The 16,862-nt window shown below is 41.1% G+C and overlaps 3 protein-coding genes and 1 long non-coding RNA gene across 6 annotated transcripts in view; 2 read left to right on the plus strand and 2 right to left on the minus strand.

Annotated features, from left to right (window-relative positions):
* The window catches only part of TMEM52B (transmembrane protein 52B), a 30,387-nt gene extending 25,195 nt beyond the window's left edge, over positions 1-5,192 (plus strand). For all 3 annotated transcript variants that reach the window (XM_082348976.1, XM_082348974.1, XM_082348975.1), the window contains one exon: positions 3,805-5,192. The gene's annotated coding sequence lies outside the window, so the exon portion shown is untranslated. The remainder of the gene's footprint in view (positions 1-3,804) is intronic.
* Positions 1-5,192, plus strand: part of GABARAPL1 (GABA type A receptor associated protein like 1) — an 8,427-nt gene extending 3,235 nt beyond the window's left edge. Inside the window, exons 2-4 of the mRNA XM_082348977.1 lie at positions 1,454-1,532; positions 2,735-2,853; positions 3,805-5,192. Coding sequence (XP_082205103.1) covers positions 1,454-1,532; positions 2,735-2,853; positions 3,805-3,870 — 264 coding nt within the window. The 3' untranslated portion in view covers positions 3,871-5,192. The remainder of the gene's footprint in view (positions 1-1,453; positions 1,533-2,734; positions 2,854-3,804) is intronic.
* The window catches only part of CLEC12A (C-type lectin domain family 12 member A), a 235,537-nt gene that overhangs the window by 153,179 nt on the left and 65,496 nt on the right, over positions 1-16,862 (minus strand). The gene's annotated exons all lie outside the window — the stretch shown is intronic.
* On the minus strand, positions 4,621-15,821 carry LOC309608676. Its single transcript, XR_014233057.1, has 2 exons — positions 13,106-15,821; positions 4,621-9,893 (listed from the first exon to the last, which is right to left on the minus strand). It is a non-coding gene; the product is annotated as an uncharacterized lncRNA (long non-coding RNA).

Genomic DNA, 16,862 nt, shown 5'->3' on the forward strand with positions numbered 1-16,862 from the left:
ACAGTGTGTTAATTCCTGTTACACAACATAGTGATTTTTTCTATACATTTCAAAATGATCACCGTGATAAGTCTAGTTAGTTATGGTATGTCACCATATTACTTAGTTATTATTATATTCCTCACACTATACATTTTGTACCTGTGACTCATTTATTTTGCAACTGGATTTATTTTTATTGTTAAGTGTGATCACGTCCTTCTGGTCTTCCAGGTGCAGGATTCTTTTTCTGTGCAAAAATAAGTAGGTTTTTCACTTGTTATTCTCTCCCCTTAAATTTAAAAGCTTCAGATTTCTCCGAATCAATCCTTATGTTTAGATCTTTATACTTTACAAAACCTTTTCACATAAAATTTTATGGATTATTCAAGTTCATTGTCTCAGTTCCATGCCTCTGTAAAAGGTGTGTTTGAAAGTTGTCGTCTTCCTTTTACTTGTCGGAATGCTGAAGCTCAGAGAGGTTAAGTGACCTGTTGAAGGTCACACAGCTACTAAGGATACTTGTCCAGTGTGTATTTCTATTTCTTTAAATTTTCTGTACTTCCCATATCTTCTACATAGAGTGATTGTTTTCTAAACTAAAAATCTAAAGCTGATGGTTTTACAATAGATTTTAAATATTTCGAAATTACATTAAATATTATATCACATATAATATATAAATAGTAAATATATTTATATAATATTTACATTTAAGTATATTTAAATTAATATTAAAAATTTATAAGATATTTTCTATTTTATAAATCTTCATGTATAAAGAGTTTAAATTTTACATATCTTTTTTTCTTTTCGTTACAGACATATATGATCTTTCTAAAACTTGAAATATTATAGAAATATTTAATGTAGACATTGAAAATCTCTTAAAATCCTAACAGATAATCAGTATTGATGAATGGGTTAGTTATTGTACTGACATCATATTAAAGAATATAAGAACTGTTTTAATACTTACTTTTTTTTCAGTTAATAGTGTCTTGAATATGTTTTTTGCAGTCGTTCTCAAAAATTTTGACAAAGTATAAAATTTGAACCACATTATCTGTACCTTTAATAAATAGCATTTATAAGAAAGAATAAAACTAATAGGTACTCAGGACCATCTGAGAAAATTCAGACAATCTTCTTGGTACTTTAACTAAACACCAGAAAGTATATATCCTATAGTATACCTTACAGGTAATTCGTAATTAAAATCAAGGTTTCAAAATCTTCACTTTTCATAACATGCCCTCCTCATCCTCTTGTTATTGCAGTAATAAAACTATAACCTTATTACGAAAGTCCATTTCCCCATACATTTTGTAAGGGGTAAGGGGGAATAAGCAATGGAAAAGCTTTATTGGCCCTAGACAAACTCACTTCAGATAGGGCAACTGTAGGATGTAGAGGGGAAAATGCTAGGTTGGATTCTGCAGTTTTTATCCCCACTCTCTACTTCTCCTCCCAGGTGATCGTGGAGAAGGCCCCCAAGGCCAGGGTGCCTGATCTGGACAAGAGGAAGTACCTAGTGCCCTCTGACCTCACTGGTAATGCTCTTTCCCTCCCCTGACAACGTCCTCCCATGGGAAAGCATTCCCAGCCTTCCTGTGTGCATGCGATTGTGGGATTGAGAGGAAGCAGAATTGAAGAGAGTGAGTGGGATTCTCCTGAGAGGTGATTCAAAAACGGTGATGTCATAGTTCTTTCCCATCACCAAGTTCCTTAAGCGTTTCCCATGATAGTGCTTTGTTTGATTTAGATGCAGCAAAGTACGAAAGCTTGAAAGAAAAGATCCGACGTCCATTATTTAATCCGCTTAAAATTCAGCTTTGTTATTGTGATACCAATTTACTTCAAAAGGAAAACCAGACTAGTTTATTGGGAGGATCACATTTTAGAGATTCTCAGCTGAATACCTTGTCTCAAGCTACAGTTTTTTGTTAATACATCTTGTAGATACTGTTTGGATAGGACATATTCATTCTTCACGTTGATTCTTAATGGAGTAACTACTGCATCCAGGAGACACTTGGAAACATTTTGTAGATGTGTTTGCTCCAGAGTTATTAGACTTGCATATCAGCCTTCTAGAAATCTTTCAGTGTGCTCAGTGAAGGGTAATGCATTGAACCCCACTTATTGCCCCAACATTGGGATGACTAATTGTGCTGAGATTACTGCCTATTAGACCGCTTCCCATCACAAGTTTGTCTTAGCTGGGAGTGGGAAGTGTGTTTCTTTCTTTCTTTTTGTATTTTTCTTCTTCTTTTTGGCTGCACCATGTGGCTTGCAGGATCTTATTTCCCCGACCAGGGATCAAACCCGGGTCCTGGCAGTGAAAGTGCCAGAGTCCTAACCACTGGACTGCCAGGGAATTCCCTGGAAGTGTGTTTCAAATCGGATTTAGACAATGATGGGAGTGTTTCAGTCTGGAGACACATTGTATTCCCTCAAAGGTGTCCTCAGGCTTTGAGTGGATATGCTAACATTAGGTCTGAAATTGAGTAAAGTGGGGAAGGATTGAGGAATTAAACTCCTCGATGGCATGTCAAGAAATATGCAGGCTTCTTTGAGTATCACTTTTTATTTCTAAAGCTGTAGGACGGTATTGGGCTCTGCTCAGGTGATACGTAAGTCTGGTACTTTTGGAAACAGGTGCAGTAGGATTTTTTTCTGGATCTTAACCGTTCTGCTAACCTCTCATTTTCTTCCGCCTTTCCTTCCTTTTCTAAAACCTACTTTCATCCAGTTGGCCAGTTCTACTTCTTAATCCGGAAGAGGATCCACCTGAGACCCGAAGACGCCTTATTCTTCTTTGTCAACAACACCATCCCTCCCACTAGCGCGACCATGGGCCAGCTGTATGAGGTAATGGTCCTGGTGACAATACTGTGCAGTCCGGCCTTCTCTAGCTTTTGTCCCAGGTGTGTTATCAACATACCTGGGAAGTGGGGCAGGAGGTGTTGTTTATCAGGTTCCTTTCACATGGCCGTGTCAGGCTCTGGGAGGTCAGACACCACTTGTCCCTTAGGGAATGAGCAGCCCACTAGATTCAGCCCCTTTGAATTCTCTTTTCAGTCTCGCCTTGCTGTAGTGTTTTAACATCGGATCGTCTTTATTGAAGCAGCAGGAAGTGGTCTCTGACTGCAGAAATTCCAGATAAAATGAAATTTAAAATTAAGGCAGTCTTTAAATGGATTCATTTGTCTTCACAGATAAACTCAGTTGGGGGGAATAACTTGAGTGTTTTTATTTGGTTTAATTGGTAAACTGTCAGAATCTGATGAGAAAACTATAATAAAGGACTTTATCAGGCTGTATCACCGAAGATTGTTACTGCATTATTATTCCTTAAAGGGTTTCACACAATACTGCCTTCTTTTTGTGTCCCATTAGTGACTTGCACAAACTTTTCTAATAACCTCATTTTTATTCCACAGCATACATTCCCTATTAGTTTTTACTCCAGTATATATAGTTACATTGTATCTATGTATATAGTTACATTGTATCTATGTATATAGTTACATTGTATCTATGTATATAGTTACATTGTATCTATGTTGCCCTTGCCAGAATGAGCTTTTTAGGGGGGTCGTGTTTGTACCCCTGATGGGTATGGTGTTCTCCACGAAGGTGTTTGTGAACTCGGAGTTCAAAGTTGAATCCCAGCCACTTCTGCGTCTTCTCCGATCCTCTTTTCAGTGGGGACTAATGATACCTCCTCTGCCTACCTTACAGAGTTGCGTGAGGCTCTGAATCCTAGGGCTAATGAATGTGATTATGTTTTCTAAACCGTCGTCTTACCTCTTCCCCTAGGACAACCACGAGGAAGACTATTTTCTGTACGTGGCCTACAGTGACGAGAGCGTCTACGGGAAGTGAGTGGCGGACGCCGGCCGATGGGAGCACCCGGACTCGGGGCAGGGGGAGGGGCGTGTGTGGGGCTTGGGGAGAGAGAGGGGGGAGGGCTCCCCCCGTGGAGGAGACGGAGGCGAAGACATCTGGAAACACTACACTGCACACACCATCACCATATTTTCACATGCTCAATTGATATTTTTTGCTGCTTTCTCGGCCCGGGGAGAAAGCATGTCAGGACAGAGCTGTTGGGTTGGCTCCGTAGAAAAGTGAAGATGCTCTAGTCTCACCACACTGCTGCGAATTAACTTTTGTGGGATGTCCATAGAAGAATCGGGGGGTGGGCAAGTTGGGGCCAGAGATCGTGGACCACCAGTAACTTCCTGCTCTCCTTCTCTTCGGGCAGAGATTCTGTTGTTGACATTTGCACAAGACATGTAGGGAAAGGGGATGGGAATGTTTTAGGACCACTGGTAGTGGACCATTCCTGGGGACCAAAAGAGACCCATTGTAATTGAAGCATTGTGACCCCTGACCTCTCCTATCTCCACGTCTCCTCCCGCATCCCAACTGCCATCTCACAAGCATCACAGTACCCACCCCAGTGGTGGCAGTAGACCTCAGACCCAGACACTTTAGACGGAGCTCTCCTCCTGCTGGAAAATAGGGGCCAGGCGTGAGGGGTGTCAGGATTGCGAAGATAGCATTGATAGCATTAAACTGGAACTGACAAAGTATTGAGCATCTCTGTCTAACCTGCTTTGCTCTTTGGTGCCCCTTTTCCCCACACCTACCTTGGACTTGAATGAGCCTCAGCCATTTCCAGTGATAGGCTAAAACCACTCGTCTGGCATTTCCCAAACTTCACTCCATGAATGGGGACAAAGATGAGTTACGTATGGAAGGGGCAGGTATGAGGTAAGATGGATTGTCCACACCTCCAGCTCATCCAGAATTCTTGCTCCCGGGCTGCTGTCCTTCACTCTCACACGCACGGAAATGCCCAGTGAGGGCCAGCTGCTTCCCTCCTTGGGTTTTCACTTACCACGGCTGCTAGATAGAAACATTTGAGGGGGGCTTTTAGTAGCTCCTGGGGATTCTATCTGATGCTGATTGTTTTCACTTTAGGGCTTGTGATGTGGGTGGGAGTGGGAAGCAGGAATCGCACTCAGATGGGACATTTCAATTCATCTCAGACATGACACTTCAGTTCATCTCCGCTAATGAAAAGGGTCCTTCCCGTGGTGGAAATCCGTGTGTCAGTTCTGTCAGCTGCAGGCTCTTGTATCACGAAGTTTCTGCTGTCAGGCCGAGGAAATAAAAGAATTGCATACCTTGAAAACCTACCGTGAGTTCAGAAATGTTGCTTTTATTTAGTAGGTCTTAGAATCGACGACGTGTGGACTCCAAGTAGAAAACTCTGAGCTGGGGTGACTGTCGGCTGGGTGCCCACGTGCGGGCAGACGTGTACCTGCCTGTCACCGCCCAGGAGTCACCGGCCAGAGGTGAACGGAGGCGGGGCGGCGTGCCCAGGGTGTCGGTGGAGCGTGGGTGATTTTCTCCTCCGCAGATAAATGCCTTGTCTCGCCGCTTTACGTGTTCCTCGGAGCTGAAGGTGGAAGGCTGCCTGCGTTAGAAGATTGGGGGTGGGGGAGGGAGGGGTGCTTGTTAAAATGCAGATGTCTAGGCCTCGCCCAGATTTGGCTGACTCAGAATCTCAGCGTGGGCAGCTGTATTTTTAACCGGCTTCTCGTGACTCCGCTGCACGCCGAGGTTGGAGAGGCGTTGCTCTGGTCCCTGGTTCTGCTCTAAGTCCTAACCCAACCTGTTCTTTCCACATCCTGGTCAATATGAGGCCACCATCTCCCAAAGCAACACATGGCGCCTCCTTTAAGGCTCCTGAGGTCAGAACGAGCTTGATGCCTTCCGAGCTTCGGAGAGTCTTCATTCAGGAACCGATATGTAGGTAGGCGGCGGGGTGCGCGTTGAGAGACAATGAAAAACAGATTAGTAGAAATTCCTTTCTGAAAGAACTTTAATATCCATTTCTAATCTTCTTTAATCTCTTGCAGGGCTATATCCCCACGTGGTGTCTACCTCCGTAGAGTTTTATGGAAATATAAGAGTCAGCAGAAAAGAAGTAGGTGGTCATGAGGGATCCGTGGCAGGATTCTACCCACGACCAAACCCCAATCATGCCCAGTGTACTGACTGAGAGTTAAGTTAGGACTGAGAGGGAGGGTAGAAGAAGCCCAAGCCCAGCAAAGGCCACATACAGGAAGTACAGAAAGTTCTAAGGAATTTTCTCGTTGACGTCAAGGCATTGGAAATAGATACCTGTCACTACTGGCACGTATTGGGGTGTTGCTGATAAAGCCAAATGGAAGCTAATACTGGAATTGAGATAATGAACTTGAAACTAAAGACTTGCCCACACTACCTGGGAATGAGATTGGGTAAATGTTTAAAAGAAAAACACATGGCAGGTCCCAGTCCTCCATACACATTGGAAGCAGTGGTGCGGGAGACTGTAGGCCACTGCTAAACCAAAGAAGTGCCCTGAATTTAGAGGCTGTGCCTCCCCCAGGAGGCCTTTGCTTATTTTGGTCCTACTTATCTCTAGATTTTCCTGGTAGAAGAAGTTTATCCTCGAATGGGACATTACATACCATATCAGACCAGCCCTCTGACCTCTGTATAAAGTTTAAACAACTAAGTTGAGAGACAGAGGCAGGCTGGATATTTCATTGTTCTCAGTTGGATGTGATGCTCTTTCCTGCACATCAGTATCTCAGCAGCATTTCCCTGTTTCCTGCTGGTCAAGCTTTAAAGCTTCTTAGCACCCTCAGTCCATTGTGAGTCATCTTGAACTAAAAGCAGGTTAGGAAATGTCCTTTCATTAACTGGGTCCCATGTAAGATTGACTGACACCGTGATGCATATTCCTGGGGACCAGTCTTGAATGATGTGTCACTTAAGTCCATTCTTCCCTTGGAGGCCAGTATGACATCAACGGCAGAGTTGAGTCAGTCCTTAACTTTTACTATATATTTGGGTAGAAGGATCTCAGATACAGCTGTAGGATAAGTATACATCTAGGTGTGCCAAGGACAGTCTAGATTTATGCTTATTGTCCTGACTGGTTTATTAATGGTTCCTTACTGCACTGTCACAAGTCCCCCAGTGGACAAAATGTTACACGGTCACGCTGTTTATACTTAGTATAAAAAGGGAAGCTTAGTTCCGCCACCCATCCCAATGCAGCCTGCCCCAGCACAGTGTGGGTAGAGAGCAGAAAAAGAAGGCCACTCCTGAATGGCAGATTGTTCTGCTTCATTCTATTTTTTTCCCCAGTGCAGAGTTGTCTTCTTCCTTTAAAGCATTGTGTACTTAAAAAAAAAAAGTTCACAGACCATATTGTGAAATCAGAAGTTAAGATTGCAAAAGAACGAAACAAATGGTTAAATCGTGAACAGTGGCGCTTAGGCAGACAGATGCACCGCCTTGCACCACACCAGGGGGTGCCCTGCCGCGGTGGTGTGAACAGCGCTCTCCAGAGCTGGCTGGTGCGCAGGCTCTGCCTCGGTGCCTTCACCCTTTGGACACAATATTGTCAGTTATTGCAAGTTGCTGCGACTCTGTTGCGTGTATTAAGCACGCAGTTCTGTCAATACATCGCCTCTGTCGGTAACCACCCAGTATGATAGGTGCGGTATGATTTTGAGACTCTGTATGTGGGCTGGGACGGCACACGTACACTTGCCCGTGGACACAGCCCCAAGTCAACTGCGATAACAAGTCATTTCTGAAAAGTAAACTAGTTGATAAACTGATTGCATCCACTTTTTTTTTACTCGATACAAAACTTGGAATCAACTATTTCTAGCTGTGTTTTCTTTGAGATATATTCTTTACTCTGACAAATTTGACCAAGTTCCAAGCATTCATCCTCGTTTGGTTTTCGCTGCATGAAACCACCAATTATTTTCAGAAACTGGTCCACTTTGTCCTCGAGTGGCTCTGGGTCCAGTTGGTCACTTTACTGCCGCCCGAGTAACTAGTTCCTTCCTATGCCCCTGCTCCTGACCCGCCCCTTTGTTTGCCTGGATGTCACGGTGCGGGGCCTGCAGTTTGGTCAGCTCCAGTCTGTGGCGCACTCCCCGTGGATGACTCAGGGCTTCAGAGCTTGTTTTTCTCATGCTTCGAACCGCCCACCGCCCCAAACAAAAAGCATTGAGTCCTCATCCCAAAAGCTGTAAGATGTTGTGAAGATGTCAGCCTGTTTCCCCTGTTGTGTTATAGGACCATATATATATATTTTTTACTTTTATTCTTACTGTTAAGGGCACTTTAGTACTTTGTAAATACAGACGACCAGGTTATTTTCAAAGTTTGAAGTAACAGGAAGGGATCACCCCTAGAAGGAGTCAGACGACATCCCCACATGCCACCGTGCAGGCGCATACATATTTCAGCAGTGACTAACGGACGACCCTAGTCCCTCTCTTGGTGCATATTCCACAGTGTGGACCCATCAGTTTTGACAGTTCTACTTTCAACATAGCAGTGGATTTATTTAAGAGCCTCGTGGCTTCTGTTCGGAGGTATTTAGCACCTAAAACTTGCATGAAGTGATCCTGACCTCTTGGGTTGGGGGAGTAAAACACATCTGTTTTTACACATCTCAGAGGGCTCAACGTTGCCTCACATCACTCAATCAAAGCTTGGTGATTGCTTGTTATTCAAAGAAAAGGAAAAATAAGCCATGTTTTAGGTGCTAACATTGGCTAACTAACTCCCTACCGCCTTCAAGTCTTGGCTCAGCTGTCATCTCAGGCTACCCAGAGTACCTCTTTTAATATCTCAACAAGCTCCACCCACTCGCAGCTCCCACTCATTCCCTCCTTGATCTACTTTTGTCCTGTTCGCTGAGCACTGATCACCTTCTGACGTTTTCTCAAGTTCATGGCCTGCTCTCACTAGATTGTAAGCTCCACAAAGGCAGAAGCTTTATTTTGTTCCGTGGTTTACACAAACTGGTCAGAACAGTGCCTGGCCTAGAGTTGATGCTCAAAAAAATAGTGAAAGCATAGTAGCTTCTGGTAGGATTGAAGGTTTCAGTTCAGGGACTAAGGTAATCAAGAACTAAATTAGCCATAAAAGCACAAGTTACGAAAGGGCCATTCAAGGAATTTTGGGAACACCTTGGAGCTTACTAGAAAGAAGATTTGGAGGCAGGGCATAGGGCTTGAATCCGAGCTCTACCACTTAACCAGCTAGGTGACATGGACCGATTTATTTTTTGTATTAAAGGAAATTCAGAATTTCCTTCCTGTCAGATATAATTACATCATAGGTTGTGAATACTAAATCCTTTGCAAATCATTAAATAGCATTATTGCATATTAGTAAGTTTTATTTAAAACTAAAATGCCAGTGACTTAGGCTAGCTGGCAGGAATAATCTAGGTTTTCATGTTTTTATCCTTTGGTAATACCACAGGACCTGATTCATCAGCAGATGCATCATGTGGCATATGAGTCAGGGAAAATGGAGCAGCATATGTTGAGCAGGGTGTCTCCAAAAACAGTTTTCAGACTGATGGGAACTACAGCCAAGAGGGCTCTTTTCCTTTTGGTTAATAAACTCTCCTTGAGGATTGATTTCTTGCTGGCAGTAGCTGCTATTTATTTTCAAAGATGGTCTTGCCGTTCCCCTTTTCCACAGCAGTAGGTAAAAAAAAAAACCTAGATGTGGGACAGAGTAGCTGGAACATTTTTCAGCCTTATCAGGTTAGAAGCAATATGAATCTTTTTTTTAAGCTTATTTTTTGCTAAACAACTATAAAATGTCCAAATATTCATCATGCTATACACACGTTAACAAATATAACTCCCGCCCATTAGTTTTTATACCACCCAAGCCCAAGGAACTGTATGAAACACTGCGTTCTGGAGAGGATGCCCTCAGCTGGGGTGTCCTGTAACTCGATGCGACTGCAGCGCCCGGAAGCACTGTCTCCTGCGTGTGGTCCCAGCAGGCTGGTCCTGGAATGGCAAATTAGGTGTCTTTTTTGTTTGCCTTCTTTGTCAATTTTATGACCCCTAAATGACAGATCCCTTGAGGACCCACACTTCTTAAGTACCCACAAGTGAGCCGGGAGGCAAATTCAAGGAGAAAGGGTGGGAGAGAACAAACCTTTATCGGCCAGTTATTAAGTATAAATCACTGTGCAAGATGCTCAATGTTTTCTCACTTAATCTTGGAAAATAAACTCTGAGGTGAATATTTTAATTCAATTTGCTAAATAGCAGAAAGGAAGGTAACTTTTCCAAGATCAAATAGCTAACTTTGAGCTAGATTCAAACCCAGGACTGACTGATCACAAACTTCACGTGCGGGTCTTCCCCATGGTCAAAGCAGGTTAGGGCCTTTCAGTGATTCCACGTGCAGTTTTGATCAGATTAAAGGTTGAAGCTATAAAGTGTTTCAGTTTCTCTTTGTGATGGTGCCCTGTCCTGATTTGCTTGTGCTTGCTGATTACAAATATACCAAGTACTTTTACACTCCAGGCCCTCTCCTTATATCGCTATCTGGAATCCCCTTCCTTGTCCTGCCTCTCTACTGAACTCTCTCCAGAAGTAGCCCCAGTGTGTGGATTATACAAGGACAAGTATCATGAAACTAAAATAACAGTGGCTTACACAGGACATTTACTCCGTTCTTGTGTAAAAATGTCCAGTTCTGGCATGATGGCTCTGCCTCCTGAGGCTACTCTTGCCCTCTCTGTTCCATATCAATTGTGGGTGTAATCCTCAGCCTGAAAGTCAGAGGCAACATCTGTTCCCTGTAATCCGATGGGGAGGAAGACAGCCAGAAGAGGACAGCATACAGCACCACTCTCTCTGAAGGAAAGCTCCCTGAAGGTGCTAAGGACAGAGCCACTGATTTCTACTGGCCAGAGCTGAGTAACCTGGCCACTCCTACTGCAAATGGAGCTGGGGAAATCTAGTCTGTGTCTTAGGTGACCATCCTCCTGGCTCAAAACTTTATTACTTTGGAAAAAGCGCATAAAGGATAGTCTATGAACCAGCTCCTAATAACTCCAACACTTTCTTGGAAAATTTGGCAACATAATTTCTCTGTGCAGCTACTGTATCCTTCTACACTGTACTTCTGCTGAAGCATGGCACATTTCACTGTGTTATATTTTGTATTGTTTATTTTGTTTCAAAGATATCCTTCTTCCCAAATTGTATTTTTAGGGCTGGGACCGTATCTTATTTGTCTCTGTGTCCCAGGTAGCCAGCAAGTGACTAGGAGCTAGTGATTGTTAAATGAAGTAATGAATAAATAAACATGTGGATGCTTTTACCAAAAAATGAGATTTACCTATTTTAGAGCATATCCACCTGAGCTCTTTAACTTCATCTAGATACTTCTGGTATTAATTTCTTAGCCAATCAACTAGGAATCCCTTTATATCATTAGTGGCATGATTTTCAATAAAGTTATATAGGAGATATACTATAAAATGAATTGAGAATGTGGTATCATTGTGATGCAGTTATCCATTAATGGATGTGTTTAATGTCCTAACCACATAGTAATAAAACAGCATTACCATTCTTAGGTTTCCAAGGTCAATTTTATTACTAGCATAATAAGGAATTGAGTTATTTTCATGAATATAAGGCCAATTGCCTCACTCTCTTTTTCCCCCTTGGCTAAAAATGTATAATAGGACTAAAGTGAACAGGTATTAAGTAAAATTAACACTTTGAATCTCTATCTTGACCCTTTCTTTTGCTTATAAGGAATTTGAGATAGAGGTCAAGTGATTTGCATAATGTTCCCGGTTTTAATAATTTTCAACCTTTTTTGGAAATTTAATTATTGATATACTTTGTGAACATATTCAATTATTGATATACTTTATGAACATAAGTTCTTTTTAAAATGCAACTATAATTATACTTTAAAAAAACCCCAAAAATCTACCACAGGGACCAGCACAAGTAACTAAAGATTAAGGTGGTAGAAAGGATCTTAAGAGTTTGAAAGAATCTTAAAAGTAAGTATTAAGAGCTGAGTCTTAAAGGATGCAGCAGTACAATTTTCCAAATGACCAGGTCTCCTTAAATGGGCAATTTCAACTCCACAATACACATACCTATAGATGTATGATCCATGTTTGTGTATATACACATACACATACATGCATGCACACATTAAACATATCTGTTGAACAACAAAAATGATGACAAATTCCACTAGACATATATATACTCAAACACAATTTTAAAATCTAATATGTTGACAGTTGTATTTTAGACCTAAAGTTAATAGCTTTCATTTTATCGTCTATTTGCATAGTTATATATTGTGTATGTTTACATGATAAATATAAAAAATATCTTTAGATTGTGAATTGCGTTTAAAAAAAAAAAAAAAAAGGAAAGATGCAGCAGAGACGGCTTGTTCTTCCCTCCCCAGAATCCATTTTCCTCTTCTCCCATAGTAATAGATTTCTTAGGCAGGTACATGGCCATCCAAAATAAAGATGAGATTTTCCTGCTCTACTTGTAGCTCTGTATAAATATACCAGTTACTTTTATAAGGTTAACTTTATGACTTTCAATTTCCTCATCAGTAAATTAGAATAATACCTGCCTCTCATAGTTTTGTACATAGTTCTATTAGAGTGGTGTTAATCCTAAAATACTGTAACTTTTCCTTTAGGTGTTTCTCTCCTTTATTGTCTTGAGTTCCTTAAGACCTGGATTACATTCAGTTCATCTTTATGTCCCATTGCTCAGTTCTTAGTACATTTTTGTTGAATCTAAAACTACCATACAGTACAATACAGCAAGAAAGACTAAAGCAGATGGGGCATTTTCCATATCATGCATATTAAATACAAATCTCAAAATTCTCTAGCTAGCAGAGACATCCTTGGAAGCAAAATTAAACCTTCAAAGTCAACTAGAAGAGAACATAAATTGGTAAGTTACTTCCTCACTGTTTGCTACTTGCTTCTGTAACCACCTTCAACTAGGGTCACTCTGCCCTTTGCTGTTTTTGCTGTAGCTTTAGTGGTTCTCTCAGATCCTCAAACTCACCAAGATTTTTATAACCTCAAGACTTTCCAAAGATTTATCTGGAATACTTGTCTCACTATATTAGTTAAGGTTCTCCAGAGAAACAGAACCAATAGGATTATAGAGAGATATGTTTTTACAAGATGTTAAGTACATACCTCATTCTCCCTTTTTCTTCATAAGTTGTTCCTCAAACAAACATGAACAGTCAAACTACTAACCACGGTTCTATCTTCAGGTTTTACTCATTTGTCTTCTACTTGAAACATACAATGAGAAATCCATTTATTTGGCAAGAGAAGTATATCAGGGAGCATTCAATAGGAGAAAAAAGAAAAGAAAAAAAATGTAGCATTCCCTGTTGGCAGGGGTCTGTGTTGAGCTATGGTTCCTCCGAGAACACTGAAGAAGACGCTTGGCTTTTTCTAGTGAGACACACCTGCAGGCATTTCTTGCTGGGAAGTGGTCCCTCCCACTGCAGTCCTGATGGGCCCAGCTGCCGTGGTTCCAGCAGGCAGGGCTGGTGGCCCAAGCCATCTGCTTCAGACTGTGGCAGGATATTCAGCTGAGAGGGCAGCAGGCAGAGATGGCTTTTTTTTTTTAAGCTCCTGAAAATAGTTACAGGGTTCTCATTAGCAAGGCTCTTCTGAAAATTGAAAACTGGTCTTTGTAAGTATTGATGGCTTAAGCCCATCCTTCAGGGCAAAAAACAGAAAAGGTATCTCTCTGAAGAGTGGATATATGTATATGTATAACTGATTCACTTTGCTGTACACATGAAACTAACACAACACCATAAATCAACTATACTCCAATAAAAACAAAAAAAAAAAAAAAAAAAGAAAGAAAGAAAGAAAAGGAAAAGATGTCTCTCTGTGTTCCTTGATGGGCAAGGCCTCTGCTCTCGCCCTTTGACCAGCAGAGCTGCACCTGGCTCCGCCCCAGATCACCTAGGAAGCCTGAGACAAGGAGAACACTAAGTTATCAAATCACGGAACCACCTGGAAGGAACCTCTGGTTTCTCCTTTACATTATTTAGCTGTTGGTTTCCCTTAGCTGAAGATTTGGGCATGCTGATTCCACGCAACCCACCAAACTGCCAAGATAATACATAAAACATATGTTTACCTTTTCCAAATCCTTTCCAACTCCATTGTCTTATTTAATCCTTACCACAAACTCTTGGAGTCATTATCCACATTTTGCAGATGAGAAAACACTGTCAAAAGGTTTGTGTCCAATGGATCAGGGTTAGACAAGCATGGCCACCCTTCTCTGTTTCCTCATCTATGAATTAGTAGTAATGCCAGCTGTAGCAGTGGGTGTTGATTAAATGAGATAAAGCTTCAAGCATAGCTGTGACTCTTTATCCTGGGTAAATGTTCCCTTTCTAGTTTTTAGTGAGGAAATATGCTCAGAGGGTGAAAGCATTTATGCATGGTTTTACTCCCAGTAATTGAGAGAGCTGGGATCCAAGTCTTGTCATTTCAAATCCCATGCACTTTCCCTTATATTGATATATAGGTGTGGGGCATGGTTCCTTCCTGAAAATGTGTTAGGAGGGGGAGGAAAAAATTCTAAGAACAAGGAGAAGTTACATCAAAAAGCCATCAAGGAGGATGGGGTGGTATGAGGAGGTCAGTGATTCTCAAATTTAAGACTGCATCAGAATCACCTAGAGGGCTGGTTAAAATATTTTTGGGAGCCCCACTCCTAGAGTTTCTGATTCCAGAGGTGTAGAGTGGGGCTGGAATGTGAATTTCTAAGATGTTCCCAGGTGATACTGATACTACTGGTTCAAGGATCACACTTTGAAAAGCACTGTAGTAGAGAATATTTGAACATTCCTTATCTAAAACACACCCCACACCCTCAGTGAATCAGCAAGTTGCATGATATGACTAAGCAATATTTCTGTGAGATGCATGAAATTACCAGCGTCTGATTCGTCTGGATTGGTGGCTAAATATGGGAGGTTTCTAATCACTCCTTCAAACTTAGTCATGTGAATTTCTGAGAGGTAAATACAGGAAACTACGTTTTAAGCAAGGTTTTCCGTATACAGATGGAATCTTTAGAACCACTAGGTAGAGTTTATTCTTGCCAAACAATGAGAGAAATTCACAATACGATCCACAATAAAATGTATCTAGGCTTAAAAAGGAATGAAAACTAGGAGACTACCATTAGGGATGGATATATAGATATAGATATAGAACAGATTTATTGGGGTCTAGTCAAGAAAAATTTGGGGTTTCTTTTAATCTAATTATTTTAAAAATTTGGATAACGTTGGTGTGTTATCATCTGCATATGACTGCTGTTATGTAGGTGGGTTTGTTTATTCTTGAACAAAATAACCTGGGTTTTTATAACCACATTCAATTAAAATTACCAACCATCCCACTGAGTGGGTTTAAGGTACATGGTGTTTCCAATCCCGGTTGCATTGGCATCAGTAGTGCGTTTTTAAAAACTGCTGAAACCAACCAGGGGCCCTCTTCAGTATCGGGACATAGGGGAGGGTCTGGGCATCTTTACTTTTTACAAACCCTTCAAGGGATCTCTGCAGCCACGGTTCTGAACAACTCAATTGGATGCTTTTTGTCTAACAAACTCATTGGTATCAGTTCTGGAAATAGTAGCTTTTCTTCTGAATTTGCTTCATTTTCCTAGTAAGTGACAGCCCTAGAATAATTCTTGCCAGATCTGTATTTCCTTCTCCATTAATCCTTGCAGTGAAGCAGAATCTAAGACAATCCCATCAAATGAACTAGATTTCTGCTACAGATGAGTGGAAGCTCTAGAATGAGGCTTCTCGCACATCTTTAAGAAAACAAGCCAACCGTCTTCCATCCGCAATGATTCTGATGCTGTTTTGATCTGAGTGAAAGGCTGACGAGCCAACTTGCAAGACAGCCCCCAAGCCCGGCAACAATTATGTTATTACACTTCTGGCCACAAGGTGGCGGGCCAGATCCATTTAATTAGCTTGAATTGCCACTGGCTGCAATGATCATTTTCCCATTTATCACTAATAAAAGAGTGTATCACCGTTCTGTAAACAAAGACCACAGACTCTTAGGACTAGATGGAGATATGAGATCATCTTGTTCATTGATTGTCAACTTTTTAATACCTCCCGAAGTAGGGAGATGCATTACACATTTTAAATTGTTATTCTGACTTTCTAGTGTCTCTTTCAAAATCTAAATAAATACTGACACTCTTATCTCAGACACATGGATATGCCTCTGTTCAAAAAATTAACAGTGATGCATATCCAGGAATGCAATTACAGGCATACCCCAGAGATATCACAGGTTCGTTCCAAACCACAGCAATAAAGTGAATATTGCAATAAAGTGTCACAAATTTTTTGGTTCCCCAGTACATATAAAAGTTATGTTTGCACTTTACTGTAGTCTATTAAGTGTGGAATAGTATTTTGTCTAAAACAATGTAAATACTTTAATTTATTTGTAAAAAATGCTAACCCTCACCTGAGCCTTCAGCGACTTGTAATCTTTGCAATAGTAACATCAGAGATCACTATTCACAGATCACCATCACAAATATAATAATAATGAGAAAGTTTGAAATACTGTGAGAATTACCAAAATGTGGCACAGAGACATGAAGAGAGCAAATATTGTTGGAAAAATGGTGCGATAGGCCTGCTCAACGCAGGGTTGCTACAAATCTTCAATTTGTAAGAAAGGCAACATCTATAACATAGATTTGTTCCCTCTTTCATTTTGTAGAGGGAAGACCAAGTAAAGATTTATAAGGGGGGAAAAAGCAAAATGCTTATGCTTTATCTCAGTTTTTATATCTCTGAGAGTATTTGCCTCTATAAAAAGTGAAGTTTTGTTGATAGACCATCACCACAATCCGAAAAGCAGGTATCAATTA

This window comes from Balaenoptera borealis (assembly GCF_965194805.1).
Source record: "Balaenoptera borealis genome assembly, chromosome: 13".
Lineage (NCBI taxonomy): Eukaryota > Metazoa > Chordata > Mammalia > Artiodactyla > Balaenopteridae > Balaenoptera > Balaenoptera borealis.